General features: G+C 30.4%; 1 protein-coding gene across 1 annotated transcript in view; it reads left to right on the top strand.

Moving 5' to 3' along the window:
- Window positions 1-19,882, top strand: part of LOC107444654 (metabotropic glutamate receptor 6-like) — a 73,216-nt gene that overhangs the window by 50,298 nt on the left and 3,036 nt on the right. The window contains exons 3-6 of the mRNA XM_043047753.3: window positions 1,738-1,908; window positions 3,821-3,965; window positions 5,101-5,637; window positions 9,305-10,564. Coding sequence (XP_042903687.3) covers window positions 1,738-1,908; window positions 3,821-3,965; window positions 5,101-5,637; window positions 9,305-10,564 — 2,113 coding nt within the window. The remainder of the gene's footprint in view (window positions 1-1,737; window positions 1,909-3,820; window positions 3,966-5,100; window positions 5,638-9,304; window positions 10,565-19,882) is intronic.

Here is a 19,882-nt window from a genome sequence, read left to right as displayed (position 1 = left end):
AAAATTTTACCGACATATTCTAGAATGTCTACAGTAAGAGAATTCCAATTTCGATGTGTAGAAATGGGTTTAACAGCCTGATATTTAATGGAAAGAGTTAATTGCTCTTAAATGTTTCTCAAAGTTTCCCTTCTCGCCATTTAAACGCCCCGTCGTGATTTTAAGTTTGTACTACATTTTCTGTAAATGTTACTGGAAATAGTTTAGGCGTTTATTCAAATTGAAATAGCATACGTGCAAAGAGTTTCCGGTGCTTGACTGACTGCATGCATTTTATTGCTTTAAAGGCAATAAAATGTTTTTAACATAAACGTTTAATATTTTATCGTAAAACTGGATTACTTGTAATAAATATTTAGACATAATAGAAAAATGTCGTCAAAGTAGTGCGTTACTAAATGGTTTTTAATTTCATAATTTGTAATAATGAACTGAAAGTTTGTTTTAATAATATTCACCCATAGCTTATTTGAGATTCCCAATGATGATGTTTAGTAAAAAGTGTTACAAACAATTACTTGCTTCAGTATTGTTTCCCGTTTCATTAAATGTAGCGCAGAGCTTGGATTAAAATTTTAAAGTGTTAATAATGTTTGGTTATTCTAATTTTATCTCAAGTCATATGTGAAGATAGAAAATTATTCATATGTCAACAAGAAACATATGTCAAGATAGAAAATTATTAAATAATTTCGAAAGGAAGAATTGAATTATAAAATTAAAAAAATTGATTAATCTATTTTAGAATATGAGCAATTATTACGAAATTGTTATCATTGTATGGTGCACAAAATTAAATGCACCTCACTAAACAACTTTTGATCTAATGATCTGATCTTCACGCATTAAGGCTCAATCTTAATGTTTCAGGGAGGTGCGGAGGATATTTTTAGAATCAGACACTAAAACGTACTTTCCCTAAATAAAAAAGACCGTTTTTCTATTGATTTGGATTGCTGACCCTTAAATTATAAGGGGTAGAGGCAATCTTAGAAATATGGCCAGGAAATCGGTTCAAAGTTTGAACCCGAATTTTGCTTCTTGCGTATATATCGAGAACTTTTTAAATGTATTGAAAATATTTTGCACAAAATTATAAATTTTTTTTGTCCCAAAATGATTTCACGCAAAAAATACCCTTTCTTAAGGATTTATCACTCTTTATTATTTTATTTAGTAATAGTTGAAAAATAAATTTTTCAATAGATTTTCCCCCCTAAGTCACTTGATAAGTTATCAAACGAATGACTTTTTTTTAAAAAAAAAAATTCTTTCGTTGGCGAGAAAAATATTATGCTCTAAATTATAATCAATTTAGCTGAAATATGTTTTTAAAATTTCACATTTATTACAGGTATTAGAATGATTACATATTCAAACAGTTTGAAAAATCTAGTTTCAAGAATTTTCTGTTTAAATTTGCACCGAAAAAAGCAGTAGAGCTGTGTAAAACTTGCAAGAATGACTTATCTACATTTAATTATTATTCAAAAACAAAAAATTAATTAAAAATAATAAAATATATGTAAGTAATGTCACATTGTCAAATTATAGTCCTAAATTGTGTTCTAGGAAAAAAATGCTGGAAGGACACAGTTATAATTAAAGATTCTCTTTGAAAAGCTAAAATTAAAAATTTTAGGATGAATGCAGCCATCTGACGTCGGAATAATCGAAACAATTTATAAGACTTGTAATTCCTTATTTTGAAAGCTAATTATCTCATTGGAATTTCAGATCAGTTTCTTTTCCACGAGTCCAGAGCTGAGCAACAAACAGCGATTTGAATACTTCTTGAGAACTGTTCCATCAGATACAAATCAGGCAGATGCAATGGTGCAAATAATTCACAGGTTGAATTGGACATATGTTTCGATTCTGTATGAAGAGTCTACTTATGGAATACAGGTAAAATAAGTTATAGAATTATGTCAAAGGATCTAAATTGACATGGGCTTTAAAACTGAGAATGACTAAGTTTCTTTTACGCAAAATTCAGCCCTATACGCTTAGCCTACTACGCCGGGGTGGGATCACATTTTAAATAGGTCATTAGATGGATTTTTAAAAATATGAAACACAAATATTATTATTTCAATCTTACATTAATATCTTGATATTTATCTATTTTAAATATTTTGTATCTCATTTTTAATTTGCAATATTTCTTGCATCCATTCATTAAACAGCACCAGTTGCGAACCAAAACAAATGTATCGGTCATTTTTGCTTGTTCAAATTCTAAATCTGCATCAAAAAACTCGTCCTGATGCGCATCACTTCAAATCTGCAGCCCTTTTCCTTGCTTTTTAGGTACTCGATATGTTTTCTTAGTATGTTCTCTTATGAAATTTTCATTATAATAAGTTAATAATTATTTTTTAAATAAATAATGTAAGAAATATTATTTTAAGATTTTTTTTAAAAAATCTGTTAAAACTGGTCAGTTAGATACTTAAAAAATAAATTCTTAAAGAACTATTATTGTGCTTTTTGCTTGAGTTATAAACTTAATTATTTAAAAAAATGAAAAAAAATATATATACAAATAATTGACTTCGAATTAGTTAGAGAGAATAATCGTTATACAACGCAGCCAAAATTAGTGAGGCCATTTACCCCCAATCTAACATGTCACAGTCAGTGGTTCGATGTAGAGCACTATAAGTTGTGAAACTACTCCAGTCTCGCTACTTTTTTTACGTAGTTTGTAGCGTATTGTTCTACTTTCTTAAAAAAAAGTAGTATAGTGAGTAGTGCGATACAAGAAAACAGTAGTAATTCCGGACAACTAATTTTAACGTTAGTTAAGAACAGTAATGCGGCTCTAACGTAACTAATTTTTTGAATTTTACAGTTACAAATCTTGTCAGGGTCCGTCAATGAAATTAACCCTATGGCTGCAGCTCATAGAAATTGCGCACTTAAAATCACGTGTGACTAATATATAAACAAAGCCATTATAAAAAGTATATAATGAATCACTTCGGTCACACTTTCACACGTGACTTATGAAACATGGATGTTATTCCATAGGATGGTCACGTATTTTTGATGTATTTTAGAGGAAATAAAAGAGCATTAAACAATCGAAAAATTGCAAGTCTTTGATAGCTTCGCCTTTTTTAAATTAATGATTCGATGTCGGAAAAGGCATAAAAAGTGAAAGGTTAGATGAACAACTTAGGAAAAAAAAATGTATGAGAATTATAAATTGATTCATGTAAATATGAATAAAGAATTCTTAACTGTTCCCTTATATTTAATGTAGATCAATGTCAAAACCATTTGAACACAATGTTTCAATTAAGTAAACCAGCAAAGTTCGTCTCCTTAAATTCATTAAGTTGCTACCATTCCAAAGTAGTTTGCAGCCGCTACATTGTAGTTGTAGATAGCTACATTTGCAACTAAGTGGTTGTAGTAAACTACAAAAATAATGTAGTTTTTCTGACCGCTGATCACAGTATTTTTAAAATAAAATTGGAAAACCAAAGTGCGTGTGGGAGAGAGATTAGACTTGTGAATACAAATTGAGATTTACAAATCACATAATATTTAATATTCTTTTAGAATCACTTCTTTCACCTCATCATTGAACGCGATCTTTAACAAATGCTCCTTAATCCACTCTCTTAGACGATCCTATGCGACGTTGACATTTCAATATGAATAAATCTCATAAAGTCCCACTCAATATTTCAGACAAATTAAGGAAATATTCATGAATTATCATCGATTTAAACTCATTAATTAAGAATGAACTGTTAAATTGCTTACACTAAAAAGGATAAGATAATGAGGGAATGAATTGTTTTAGGCTTTTACTGTTTTGGAAGAACTCTTGTCCAAAGGGGAAATTTGCATTGCAGTTAAAGAACGATTAACCAAAGACTCTGGAGTAGCTGGAGATTCATATTACGATAGTATTGTCCAAAAATTGATGGCTAAACCAAGTGCAAAGGGTAAGTCATTATTTATGAGTTTGCCTTCAGTGAATCTTTCCTTCTCCTTTAAAGCAGCATTTCATGAAAAGGCCGAGGAGGAGGTCCTGTTCCTTAAGCACCCATAAGTTATCTCATACATCCGCGGTGTAGGGAGCCTCTATTTTTTATATGGTTTTACGGCAGAAAATAGGAGAAAATGACAGCTATGACAATGGATGGTCATCGAGATAACCCTCGGATGAATTAGGAAGATCTACTGTGTTCGAAGTTGATTTCTTAAAAGTCTTCCAGCGTGTGTGTTTTATTCTGGCGATAATTTTGCAGGCCTTAGGTCACTTGAGATATTCTATTGCCAATTCTTATGATTTAAAGTAGTTTTTTTTGTCAAAGTAACACATGAGGATATAAAAAAAAATTCTTTTCGAGAAGTGGCTAAACTGATTCTGAAAAAAAATATTTGTAATTTTAATATTTTTTTTGTATTGAGTAAGATATTTTTAATTTACAATGCATTTGTTAATTAGATATAACATTTAATGAACAGATAATAAAGTTTTTATAATTATTTTTCTTTATTTTATGCAAAAGTACAATGTTTACTTTTTAACGAAAACTTATATGTAAAAAATACAATTGTAATATAAATATAAAACTTATATAATCTTAGGATATTGAAGTGATCTTGCTTGCCCAGAATGACCAGACGTCATTTCACCTTTCGATAGCTCGTCTATGGAATAAATTACCGATATTTTAGCCATTTTATTAAATAGAATTGCACAAAAATAAATAATTATATCATAGTTATTGTACCATGTTTTATTTAAAATTGCACTTTAAATCGTAGATATTTATTCTATTGCAGCTTAACATCATGTTTAAGAAAATATAAAGGGGTTATCACGTTAAGTAAAGATTGTTGTATTTCTCCAGCTGTAGGTATAACCATAAATGATGTGTAAGGTATAGTTATAACTGAACATTTGAATTCAGGCTAATGTGATCCATAATAAATTAAATTCTGCATTTTACAGTGCAGTTGTTTTTTTTATCTTTCAATTTTTATTTTAGTTTATTGTTAAATTTTTTGTTACTATTAATAAGTATCTTGTAATCATGCAAAACAATTTAGGATATTTATATTATTTTGCAGGAGTTATAATTTTTGGATCAGATCAAGAGGTCGCAGGTGTAATGCGAGCAGTTAGGCGAAACAACTGCACTGGCGCATTCTCATGGATTGGTAGTGACGGTTGGAGCGCAAGATCTTTAGTGTTCGACGGAAACGAGCAACAAGTAGAGGGGACCATTTCAGTACAGCCACGGGCACATCCCGTAAAAGGGTTTGATCAGTATTTTCAGCGGCTGACAGTGGAAGGCAATAAAAGAAATCCTTGGTTCACGGAATTCTGGGAACACTTTTTCAGCTGCAGGTGGCCGGGCAGTTTAAAAACTCCTTACAATGATGCTTACAGTCGTAATTGCTCTGGTAATGAAACGATATCAATTGAAAATGGCTACGAAGCGGAGAAGCAGTTACAGTTTGTGAGTGACTCAGTTTTAGCTTTTGCTTATGCTTTGAAAAATCTTCATGCTGATTTTTGTGAGGGTAGGCCAGGTCTTTGTCCAAATATGAATCCTATTGACGGCGCTGTACTACTTAGTTATCTAAAGAACGTAAAATTCCAAGGTAAGAATGGTATAAATAAAAATTTATAAATAGAATGAAAATGTTATTGCTTTTAGTTTAATAAATATTTATAAACAGAGCGAAAATACTATTGCTTTTAATTTAATACGTGTAAAATACACTGTCTGGTCACTTTATTATGATCTGGTATTTTAATGGAAGCTGATTTTATGAAATTATTCTTGAGTAAAATATTTTTTAAACGATTTACTTAACCTTAAATTATAGCTTTCAGTCTAATAAAAATTTATAAACAGAGCGAAAATGCTATTGCTTTTAATTTAATATGTGTAAAATACACTGTCTGGTCACTTTATTATGATCTGGTATTTTTAATGGAAGCTGTTTTTTGAAATTATTCTTCAGTAAAATATTTTTTTAAACGATTTACTTAACCTTAAATTAAACCTACTTCACAAATCCTTATATCACATTATTTAGTCATCTAGGACACCAGAACACGTCACGGAAGAAAAATATCTGATGTACCGACATTTTTTCAGTAATAATTACCGAAAAATCACAGAACTACTCCAATTGAATAAACATTGATGTAAGACTCAAGGTATAATATTTAATAGCTAGAAATGGATTTTACGATTAGTTGGATTTTACGAATGATGCTCCCAAAGTGGCGGTACACTCTTATAAATAAAACTGTCACTTTTGACCATTCAGCAATGCTTGAGCTATATTTTTTCAATTCTGAGAATTATTTCGCTGCGAAATCATGTGGTATGTGAAAAAAGGGGGAACTTTCAAATTTCTGACAAAAATGTTTCCTTCACTTGAAACCTCATCGCAGTGCATTGTGGGAGATTGTTAGCTAGAATTACGAAACCAGGATGAAGACTAGACAATACCGAAATGCGTGGATCCGCTGTATAGGGCTCAAGGAATTGGCCTAGAGCCAGGTAGAACCCGGGTTCGAATCCTGCCTCCGGCATAGGTGGAATTAATCTCTTTGTTCCAGGCGTCTTTCTTGTGTTATTAGGGTGACAGTGACTCAGCTGTATGTTGAAAACCAAAGTGCCAAAGCTCTTATTATATAAATTTGATACATTAGACACCATGAGTTTTATTTATTTGTTATTTTTTTAAAATAATGAATAAATAAAATAGCAAAATTTGTTTTCCAGAAGAAATGACAGTTATTTTGTCATTTTGATGAAATGCTCGCTTGGAGCATATATCAAGAAACGATTTCGTCAAAAGCAAAGAAAGTTTCGTGAAATTTGAGTATTCATTTGCCATAGTGTACCTTATACCGTAAATTGATATGAATTTTTTTACAACGTGTTGATGGTTTTTCAACGTGACGAGAAGTATTTTCAACTGGATACTGCGCCCTGCCATGCTGCTGGTGTTGTAATCGACCAATTCGAGAAATATGATATATACTGCGCTTTTTATTTGGCTGAATGTCCCTAGTCTTGTACCTTATGGAACATTTGTAAGATAAAATCGAAAAAATTATTAATCTCACACTTTAGGAAAATACTATGAATGGATCACTAACGGCACATCGCCATGCCAACAAAATTCAAATCCTAATTAAAACATGCTGGTCAAAGATGACATTGAAGTGCTGGACATAATAATGTGGAAAGCCAATAATTATTAAAACTGAGAGATTGAAAATAAAAATTAAACCATTACAATATTTTTATTATATTTATTAAAATATTTATTGCAAAATAATAAAATTGAAAAGGATAAATCCGATATGAGTTCTTTTAAATTCTATGTTAAAAGCATTCATGCCTAATTTCAAATCTTTTGCATTTTAGTTCTTTAATGCTTCTTATCAAAATATTTCTTAAAGCATTTTGTAATATAAGAGTCATATATAGTTAAGTAGTCTTGATATCTTTCTGTTTGGAAAATATTTTAAATGAAAAGAGTTTTAAAAATGCTGAAAAAGTTTATCTTCAATTTTTTATTTAACGATATTGAAGAATGCCATTTAAGGATTGATTCACTGGCATCAGATTTAGTTCAAAGTAATTCTGTAAATTTTAGTTTTTATGAGAATAAAGACAATTTCCGAATAAAAGATTTTATTTTTAATATACTGCGCAAATAAAATAGTTAAAATGACGCATATCATGTTTCTTTACATCAAGTTTATTTTTTTTAACTGGACGAATCTAAATGCTACGTCCTGAATTTGCTGAAAAAACATTTATGTCTATTAAAAGCCAATAACAAAATAAATAAAATAAGAGTATTGAGAATTACAGGTAAAAAATGAAAGAATTAAAAAAAATTAAGCTAAATAATGTATTTTGTTTAATAAATTTAAAAATGAAAATAAAAAAAACTAAAATAATTAATTAATTAATTTTGTCTAGTGTGCTGTTGGCAAAATATGATACATGAAAGTGTTGGGAAAAAATATTTATCATTGCGATTTGCTTTTTCTTCATTCATTTAATTTTTTCTTATTTTTTAATACTTTTGATTTGGCCACCAATGGAAGATAACAATATCTTCTTTTTAAGCCTTTTTTTTAACTTTCTCGAGTTCGACTAGGCAAACGATATTTTTATCTTAAAAATTATATCATTGTGTAGAGCCATAAATTAGTGTGTACTTGATAATAACGGTAAATAAACATATTTTATACTTCGCTTGCTTTTTATATGGCCATTAATGCAATTCCTTCATTAATATCAGACATGGTTAATGATTTCATACTTTTCCGGACGAATGTCGGTATTGTATGCAATTTTGGAATTGCAACTTTTCCGGTAACATACTTATTATGTTATTATTTCAATGAAATTGACATATTTTGTAGAAAAAAATGTTGAATTAAATATTTATTTTTCAGAAATCTACTTTAAATTGCAAAGAATCTTATTTTTTAAAATTGCAACACCAGAAGAGAATTATGCAAATTAAACCTAATTTGCATAAAATGTAAAGTGAGATAAAACATGGAAATTATTAGAATTACAAAGCGATAGCTCATGTACCACCATTGTGCTTATTTATTTGCCCACGAAGAAACAAAATTCCGAAATAATTACTGTACTGTATGGTAATGGCATTTTTAGAGAAAAAAACAAACATATTTTTGGTTAATAAAACTGAAATATATGGTTTTTAAAACATTCATTAGGTAATTTTTTCATTCACATCCTTACGGTATACTGAAAATTATGCTTTTCAAAATTATAGTTCCAATTATCACACATTTAGTAAGAAATACAGAACTAAAAAAAATTTTACCGAATAAATGATTTTAATACCATGCTCTAAGGTTTCTTGATAAAATTTAAAAAGTTTACTTTTGCCAAATTTTATCTTGTATTGTTAAACCATATTTTATCGTCAATTTTACCAGAATCCTTTTCAAGGCAATTCGGCTGAAATCATCCATTTTTGGTGTTCTCATCGAGCTAAAAACACGGTAAATTTTACCATATTCAAGTAGTTTTGACCAAATTGCTTTTCTCAGTGGAGTAATATGCAGAATTAAGTTAGTTAATTTCTGGAAACTTCTCCATGTTGTTGCAATTTTCGCAAATATTAATGCATAAAAAAAGAGGAAAAAAAAAGAAATTCTAAATTTATTTGAACTACAATATTTTTCCTACTCTTATGCGTAATTTTTCTGTACTGGACGTCAGAAATTCAGACTATTTTATTATTTCCATAGGTTTGAGCAGTGACGAATTTCAGTTTTCAAACAATGGGGATGGTCCCGCACGCTACAACATAATTCACTTCCGTCAGATTTCTCGTGGAAATTACAAGTGGATACGAGTAGGAGAATACAGAGATGGCGAATTGATTCTAAGTTTAGAAGACATCAGATTTAAATGGAACAAATCGGCAATACCAGTGTCTGCATGCAGTCTGCCGTGCGGGATTGGTCAAGCAAAAAAGTACGTAGAAGGTAGCAACTGTTGCTGGCACTGCTTCAACTGCACCAAGTACCAGATAATTCACGATGAGACAGCCTGTCAAGACTGTAAAAAAGGTTACTTGCCAAACATTAACCATACAGTTTGCGAAGAAATTCCCTTACAGTACATGCAGCTAGACAGTTATTGGGCCATTGGAATCATGACTTTTTCTTCCCTGGGTATAGTCATGACTCTTTTTGTAGTAGCTGTTTTTTTGAAGCACCACAACACCCCAGTTGTGAAAGCCTCAGGTCGTGAACTCAGCTACGTTCTTCTTGCGGGTATATTGCTTTGTTATGCAATAACTTTTTTACTAGTGCTGAAACCATCTGATATTAAATGCGGCGCACAGAAGGTTGGTATAGGTTTCTGCTTTACAGTTGTGTACAGTGCCGTTTTAACCAAAACTGATCGCATCAACAGGATTTTTAGATCAGGAGCGAAGACTAAGAAGAAACCGTCTTTCATCAGCCCGCAATCACAACTTTTAATTTGTGGTGCAATTGTCTGTGGTCAAATAGTGTTATCAGTGGTGTGGATGATTGCGAAACCACCAAAGGCGATATACTATCATCCATCTAGAGACGTGAGCCACTTTGTGTGTACTGCTTCTATAGATGCTACTTACATTGTAGCATTCGCATATCCAATGTTATTAATTCTTATTTGCACTGTGTATGCAATACTCACGAGGAAGATTCCAGAAGCATTTAATGAATCCAAGTTTATTGGTTTTACAATGTATACCACTTGTATCGTTTGGTTAGCTTTCATACCTTTGTATTTTACAACAACAGACCATAATGAAATCAATGTTTTCACTATGTCAGTGACAGTTAGCCTTAGTGCAACCGTGACACTTTTCTGCCTTTTTACGCCAAAATTGTACATAATTCTTCTCCATCCAGAGAAAAACGTCAGGCAACCCTTGATGAATACTGGAAAATACTGTGGTGCTAATGGTAATCGGGTGGCTTCCAGTACTGCTGAGCGGTCTACAATTTCCGAAGGTAAAAATTTGTTATTCCTTTTTCCTTTAGCTGACATTCATATTATGCTTTAGAAAATTTGCAATACATTCGAAAGAGCCAGAGCATTCTCCTTCCAATGAGGTGAACCGGATTCGAATCCCAGCAATGGTTGGTCGATACAAAATCCGCATCTGGGATGCACCGACCACAGTGCTGACATAAAACATCCCCAGTGGTAGATGGATCATGAGTAAGAATCTCCTTATCGCTAGGCTAACCGTGGAAGGTTTTCGTGGTTTTACTCTCCATGTAACGCAAAGGCAAATTCCTCCCAATACTTGATTCAGGAGTTCCCTTGTCTTCTGAATTTGGTTCAAACTTACAAAACCACGGAGTTGAACTTTAGTAGCCTTAACCCGAAAATTGGGTCGGCTGCTGTACGGTTGTAAAACGACCGTTGTAAAATAAATTAAAATGCATTCTAAAAGTATCATTACCGTCAGGCTAACGGTGGGAGGTTTCCGTGGTTTTCCTCCCCATGTAACGCATGCGGTTTAGTTCCATTAAAACGTTTCTTCTTCTTTTTCTCACTGGAACGACAGCCCAGGATGGGCCTTGGCCTTCTCAACAGGCCAATGCCAAGACATTCTTCCCTTAGCCAAGGTTCTCCAGTTTATTATCCTTAAAACTTGTAGGTCCTTTTCAAGGCTGTCTAAAAATCTTAGGTTTGGCCGTCCTCTTTTTCTTGTGCCTGTTAGCCTGGCACTGAAAACTTTTTTGGTTATCCTGCTATCCTCCATTTAATCCTTTGAATTTTGATAAATTTAATGACATCAGGTTCTTTGTATGCTTTGTAAATTTTCGTGTTTGATGTTCTAAACCAGGTACAGCTTTTACTTATTGCGTAAAAATGCTTCGCAGTATTTTTTTATATAATATATCGACTTGTATATAAATACTAATACTAGGCAGTATAATAAATATTCTATCTTTAAATAATATATCGTCTAATTTTTTCAATTGTCGAATTCATATTATATATCGTCTCATTTAACCCTTTGATAGACGAACGTAAACAAGTGCAAACCGGTTTCAGTAGCGTAAAAACCATAAAGCTGTATAGAGTAATCACCTGATAATTAAGATTTTACATAGAGTGCGTCTAATAATTTGGTCAAGGGACTGTACATCCTGAATGACTTTTTAATAATAATTTATTGTTCTAATTTCACGTATGAGATAATGTAGATTGTAAACAGCATTGAGGTACACTTTCATAAGCAATCGTATAATCAGACTGTTAATAATTTGGTAAAAAATGAAAAACAAGGTTTTAAAAAGGAAATGGCTATTGCACGGCATGCGATGCCTATTAAATTTCCTATTTACCACTTTTATTTTCAGAATTTATGAAAAAATATGATAATACAGTAGAAATTCTATGGTTTTCTTACCTATTTTGATATTAACTTTTGCTCTGCATTCTTTCAATTAACCATTATTTGGCATAAGTAAACACACGTCTTCCTGGGGGGCTGGTGGTGGAGACCTATTTACATAGACCCCATCCAATTTTCTATGGTAGAAATATAACACATTTGATGTTATTTATTTTCTAAACAGAAAATGATCTTGTGGAATGATACACTTTTACGATTAGAGATTTCATTAAGTAATTAGTGATTTCACATTACGATTAGTGATTTCATATTTAGAATAAAAACTTCATATTATTTCACGCTTTAAAAAATTCAAGGAAGTATAACTATTTTTTTTTTATCAAGTTTGTTAAAAGAATAAAGTTCAAAATAAATAAATAATTTCTTTCGAAGCATTAAACTAAAACAGAATAACAGCGAGAATCATCTTCTTTTTTGTGATTTGCTTTCATAGCACCATAGAAGGAAATATCGCTACGTCCGTAAGTAGTTTATTCGAACCATTTCATCACCATATTAAAACTATGGTTATTAAAATTGATTCATCTGAAATTTCGTTTCATGCTATCAAATAAATTAAATGGAATGATGATTTTCAAGTCGATTGATTTACGTTTAACAAGTGTTTCTCACTATAGTGAAATACTTCATAACAAATTAGTATTTTAATTAAAATGTGATCAATATTTATTCTCCAATACTGTTTAGATTGAATTAGATTTCATTTTGACTTTAGATATACCTTTTTGAGTGAGTTTAAAGTACATTACCACTTAATAAGTTACCAAGTTTTTTACAACCACCGTTGAACAGACGACCCAATTTTGGGTTTACGACTACTAATGGTAATCCATAGCCTGGTAATTTTGAACCCTATTTAGAAGAAATTTGCCTCCGTGGAGGATTTTTTCGATGGTTTAGGTTACGTTACATGGATAGGGAAAACATGAAAACCTCCAACGGCTAGCCTGATGGCAAGGGGACTCTAATCCACGAACCGTCTACCACTAAGGATATTTTTACGTCAGCGCTGTAGTCGGTGCGAGCCGGGTGCGGAATTCGTATAGACCAGTCATCGCTGAGATTCAAACCCGGTTCACCTCATTGGAAAACGAACGCTCTTTCCCCTGAGCCACCACGACTCAAGTTACCAAGTTTGTCTGCACTAGCCCCATAGCATGTTCGCATTAACCCCGTGTTGTGTGGCTAGTGGGGTTTTCATAGCACCCGAAATATAGCTGAGCTACGTGCTCCGTTTACTGCCCACTCGTGCCATTTCATCATCAAGTTAAGTACTATCTTTATTAAAATTGATTCTACTTTAAATTAACCCTATGATATAAAATAAAACAAATTGAATAATGATTATCAAATATTTATTTCAAATATTGGTATTGATTTTCGTTTAAAATGCCTTTCCTAGGAAATGCTCTATTTCAAATGAGAGTTTTAATTAATATGTGTGAATATTTATTCTCCTGAAAGATTTCGATTGAAATTGATTTCATTTAGATATACCCTTCTCAGATGAAAATAAATTACTAATTAATAAGACACCGAGTATGTTCATACTAGCCTCATATCTTCCGTAGATTAGCGCCTTATAGAGGAACTAGTGTCGACAGAAACTGCCTCATTTAAAAAAAAATTTATGAAAAGAACTAAACATTATTGTTATTAAAGATATCAACAGATAATTGTCAAAAAAATACATCATGAGTTAAAAATCATATTAAATATGTTTTTCGACAAATTAGCAAACAATATCTACACTAGTCTCCCTCTTCCTTATAATTTTCAATTGTTGCAATTTGTTAATAATATCATATAGACATATAGCAATAAAGGAAACGAAGGAAATAAAAATAAAAATATGACAACCGAAGTCGACGTCTTCAGGGGGTACCGGCCCCGGTAGCCATAAGACAAAACCTTTTCTATTGAGAGAGAGGGCAAATGCCTAAATTAACTCCCTCAGTACCCCGAAGGTTTTGTATAGAAGTCCAGGAAAAAAACATGAAATACATAGAACCAATTCAGAAAAGAAACTTAAACAAAATCATCAGAAATTAAAAACTCAAATTAACAAGGTCAAACAACGATTTCACAAGCAAACCAAATGTAAAGGAAATACTTAAAACAAAAGAAAACAACGCCCTCTTTTAAAATGCGCAGTTTGAAAAAAAGAAGTCAAAGAAAAGATTACGTAACATATTAATAGAATGCTTGACTGGGGCTGCTCAGTTAAGACATGAATTACGCCCTGTTAAAAGAAATAAAAAAACTAATATTCTTCAATCATTTTCTTAATCAAAAAATTAACTTTATAAAAATTAAAAGGAAAATCATTATTACTCAAATTATTCAAAAAATTATTCACTGTCTCCCAAAAACTTTCCACGTTATTGCAAATTTTTTTAATCCTAACCAACTGTGAAAAAATTAAAATTTCAAAAATTTTATTGCGCAGATTAGCGTTGAAGTTGCTAAAAAATAACTTAAAATTTAAAAGCTTTTCCTTTATCAAAAACACAAATTTTAATTATTTTGTCAAGAATATCAATTTTAAAATCTAAATATTCGACATTTAAACAATTCTCATTAGTTTTTTTCAAAACCAAATCTTTAGGATAAATACTATAAATAAAATTATAATTATCACAATTAAGCAATATCAAATCGTCAATATATCTATAAGCATTAAATTCATTATACTCAAGAAATTTAGTTTCAAAAAAATGCAAAAAAATATTACCAAAAGCACCAGAAAAGAAATCATCTTGTGGAATTCGAATAATATGTTTATAAAAATCTAAATCATTAAAAAGAACATTCTCAAAAAGTTTAAACCTACATAAATCCAACCAATTAGACCTATCAATTTTCTCATTAAATAAATACCTATCAAAAACGCCGCTACAAATTTCAATAATCCTTTCATGTGGTATACATGTTTACAAATTTTCAAAATCAAAAATATTAATGCTGGAAATATCATTATTATTAATATAATCCAAAACTTCAACTTTATTATCTACTAGCTGCCTAAGGCGGCCAGCTGTCCGCCACGCTGAAGGTTTTCACAAATAAAGTTTTTTAAAACATAGCAGGAAATCTGAAGATTAGTGGACAATTAAAGTGTTCCTGTCCAGCAATTTTGTCTTCATATCCAGTTCTGCTGCAGATGTGTTATAGCTCTTGAGGATGTTTGAAATTATATAGCTACAATGCTTAAGAAAAAAAAAACTAAAATGCTAAATACATGAAAAGAACACGAAAACGAATAAATTTTTTATGGTATCAATTTCTATTTCTATATAATTTTTTATGGTATCAAATTCTATTTCTATATCTGTTACGTCAAGCACTCAGGTATTATAATTTGATCTAGTTGTGCTTGTATAATTTTGATCTAGTTGCGCTTTCTACGTCATTTTGTTAACATCGTTTGGTTTGTTATTTAACATCATTTGGTTTGTTATTTCTAAGTTAACTTTCAAAAAATTGGCTGGCATCAGCATTTTTATTCTTTAAGTTGTTTATTTTTTCTTTTGGAATTCGTTCCTTTTTAGCGAAATGTTTTTCGACCTAATCGAATTCTTTGCCGACTGTTCTCTGTATATATAAAGAAAATAAAGTAAATATTTTTAAAGTGTTGTGAAAAGAATTTTTAGTTGTACAAAGTACTACAATATCGCTATAAAAATTATCGTCTTCGCTTAAAAAAAAATAGAGCGTGAAAAGAAGAAGAAAAACTTATTATAACAATTATGAATAGCGACAAATATATCAAAGCGAAGCGTTCTATTTACGTATCGAATATGTTGCCACATTTTTAATACAAAAGTTAAACTTTTCTCCACTTTAATAAATGTAAACTAATGCGAACTTTATAATTAAATTATTAATTCCTTCGTATATTATTGGTTTAAGTTATCGAAAATTAATATTTAAATTGTGAGGTTCGCATTAGCATACATTTATAAGAGTGGGGAAAAGTATATGCATTTTTTAATAGTTTTTTGAATATGGCTCTTTGAAGACGAAAAAGCAGACGAAAAGCATAGACTTACAAAATGACTGATAACTAAATAACTAATCAAAATTTTTGAAAAAGAAAAAAAATACTTCTTCATAATGTCAAAACACAATTATGGGCCGAGTTTCGTGCCCGGGCGAGGCTTCTGGGGCGATATATTGTGATTACAGACACACACACACACAGCCGCGTTTATTATTATGTATAGATGTATAGATAACAATATTTTTCTCTTAATGTCCATGAATAATGTCCTTGAATGTAAATCATAAAAGTCCAAAATTAGTCCTTTTGGTTGAGTAAATATTTTTAAGATGTTTCAGAAGACTTTTGCTATAATTCATGTGAATTTCTGTCATTATACAGAATTTTATGTTTACTTTGCAATTTTAACTGGGAATTAAATTGAAACTTAAATGTTGTCAGAGCTTGAAGTTTAGATCTGTGCTACCTTCCACCTCTGGAGGACTGCAATCATTAAAAAAAAGCATACTAAGCTGTTTTCTTTATTTACTTTATTTTATAATTAAATGCCAAATGCATACAAAATACTTCTACCTGAAAAGGTATCAGCAAAAGTGTTTGAGCAACTGTAAATACTTAAAAAAAATTCTTTTTTTTTCAATTCTTATAAATGTTCCAATTATATCTTAATATTTAGGATACATTTTAGGAATAAGATAACCAACACACTTCTAGCTTCATGGAAGCAAATAACAAAACATCTATAAACATAACTATCTCACGTGGCACCTAAGTAATCTCTAACTAAGTTGGCAACATTTGAGTAATATCTCAAGGACGCATTTTTTTCAATTTCGTCAATTAAGGAGGAGTTTTCTTTCCCTGTATAAATTGCTTAATCCACTCATCTTAGCTAAATTATCCACATGGAATGAAAATAAGAAAAAATGATTTCCATCGAATTTTATTTCATTAATACTTAAAATAGTTTAGATAAATGCGAAAAACTACTGGAAATAAGTTTTGAACTTTACAAGAGTAAAACATTCGAATTAATACGCTGGGAGATTCATAAATAATTATATAAGAAACTATCTCCCTTTAGTATATAACAATATAGTCTCAAGCGATGTTTTAATCAGTCATTGTTTCAGTGAAGTTTTAAATCGCACAGTTCAATACCTCTTGTATTTTAAAGTAAGTTTGTAAACCTTAACTTAAGGTAATCTTTTCATAATATCATAGCCCTAATCACTAGATTTGTAATTTTAAAATGAATTCATTATGAATATAGACATTAATACTATAGTTAACATGAACATTATAATTGAATAAACATTTCCAAACATGATCTTTAAAGCGCACGTTCATGATTGTCCGGTATTGATTAATTTTTAAATTTTCTCTTTCAACAGAATCAAGTGCATTGTTATTTATAACGGATGTTATTTATAAAGGCGTTTAATGGCTGTCAAACTTTTTCCACAAAACTGGTATTTGTCATACTTAGAATCTGAATATAGAGACTATAGACCAAAATGGGAACTTGAATAAGAGATCGTTAAAAAATCAAACATATTTGATTTCACAGAAATGTTGAAAAAAGTTCGCAATTTCGTTAATCTGTAGCTTGAGTTACATTTTTACGAGAAATTTTAACATTAAGTTAAATTCATTCTGTCGTAATACATAGATATATTAATTAATAATTATTTTCTAACTTTCTAAATAAAAATCCGATTCTAGCCTCTTCGGACCAGGCATACAGTGTACCGAACATCATTTTTTCTTTATTAACATATAAATTAATATATACTTAATTATATATACTTAATTATTATTTTTACTTGACCCCTTCTCTGTTTGAATTTTCTTCGAAATTTTGACCCAAAAAAAGCATTTTTTTTATTACCGAAAATTAAAATATGCTCCTTCCTAAGTCCAATCAAAAATGAAAAATATTTATCTACAAGCAGTATTTTGCAAGACCTATTGGTGGGGAAATGTGTGATGTCTAGTTCACTGATCTCCAGTTTTTACGGCAATGCACACAAGTTTTATCTTAAAAAAATACACAGGGATAACATATTTATTAATTCAACTGATTTAAGGTTTTTAAGATAAATATCTGCATAAAATAATTGTTAAAATTAGGTATAATAGGTAAATATATTTTATTAGGTAAAAATATTCTTCCGACTGAGAGATGAAAAATTCACTCTATGAATGCATCATAACTATTTTGACGTGCAACGGTAACACTCATAAAAGCGAAATTGCAGAGAGTACAAAATGATTTCAATTCCAAGCCTGAAATCTCACTGTGCAATATTCAGAAATGCAAAAAATGATCGTGGGAGTTAAAGAGACGTATAAGTAGCGACGAATTCAATGTCAATGATGCACTTTTTCTCTTCGTTACATGGCATGCGACGTCGACCATAAAATAACAAAAACAACAAACGCGTGAGATGCCGACAGAGAATTGATCAATTTACTTATTTACTTCATTAATAATTATCAGAATTACAATAATTTTGATTTATTTTATGACGAAGACGTTATTGTATTCTAAAAGAGTTATCTTAAAGCTATGAAGCATGTTCTTACTGATGGAAATATCAACTATAAAAATATCCCGACTGAGCTAACATGAGCTTTAAATTTATTTCAATAAATAATATAACTTTTGCTATTCCATAATATTGTGAATCAATAAAAACATAAATAACAATAAAAAATATTACCTTGTTTCGTTCAAGAACAACGATGTTGATTTTTTTAAACTTTAAACGGTCGAAAAAGTTTTAATTGTCGATTCAAACTATTTTACACCGATCGAAACTATTCTAACCACATGAATATCATGACGCACGTGGCTTTTATTTTTTATCTAATATCAGCTTTCTGAAATAAAAATATTAAGATAAAGAAGGAAAATCTTTGCATTTTTACATTATATTTGCTCGGAGCAACTTACTTACATTTGCTCAGTATACAAGAGTATATGTACATTTTTTTAACACTATCACCCACACTATGAAAAATTCAGGATCAAATCATTGTAAATTAGGAAGCCATTTTTACTGGAGAGTGTTATGGAACAAAAAATCATATGTATCATATATTTTACAATAACATTTACTTTAAAGTTTCTTAATCATTGTAAATAGATAAATATTACTGAAAAAATTTCTGTGTGAAATTTTACAGTAATAATGGATTTTACAGTAAAATAGATTTTACAAATGCTACACTCAGGATGCCAATACTTTTTGCCGAAATTTTTTACAGAGTACTAAGCTTAACATTGAATGTTTAAAATTATATAAAATATTTTTTTTCTGTGTGTGACTTAAGATCTCAAATTTTTTATTCGATTATTTGCGTTTAATATACTTATTTTAGAGACCTTTTATTCATGCATGCATAGTGTGTAACTGCATAACCAAGTTTTACAGCAATTAATTCAATTCTAAAATAAATTTTTTCCAGTTTCCAGATGACTTTAATTCTGAGCAACTTTGAATGGTGGTACGTGTTACCTTCTAAAATATGAATATAGACATTAATAAAGATTGTGGGAATATTTACTGTTATGAATCATTCTAGTAAAGAGTTTTTAGATATTATTAAAGATTCATTTGAAGTCTCATAAAACAGTTGCTGGTGTATGAATAAATCTTAAAGCGTGGGCGTTTTACGTGGGATGAGATTTGCTAGCATTAAATAAGATCATGTCCAGACGTGAGATTACGATCAATCTTGAGAAACTTAAAATTTCAGGCTGCTTATGTTTCTATTCCTAAATGACTGCTGGCATTAGACTAGCATGCACACAATTTAATGATAATCTCTTGAAACATTTGTTGCTAATCAATATTTTAAATTATTCTAGAGATAGTTAGTTAAAAA

This window comes from Parasteatoda tepidariorum, chromosome 2 (genome assembly GCF_982258835.1).
Source record: "Parasteatoda tepidariorum strain Cologne lab strain chromosome 2, Ptep-v5.0, whole genome shotgun sequence".
In the NCBI taxonomy this organism is placed as follows: domain Eukaryota; kingdom Metazoa; phylum Arthropoda; class Arachnida; order Araneae; family Theridiidae; genus Parasteatoda; species Parasteatoda tepidariorum.
This window is presented reverse-complemented; position numbering and strand designations above follow the sequence as displayed.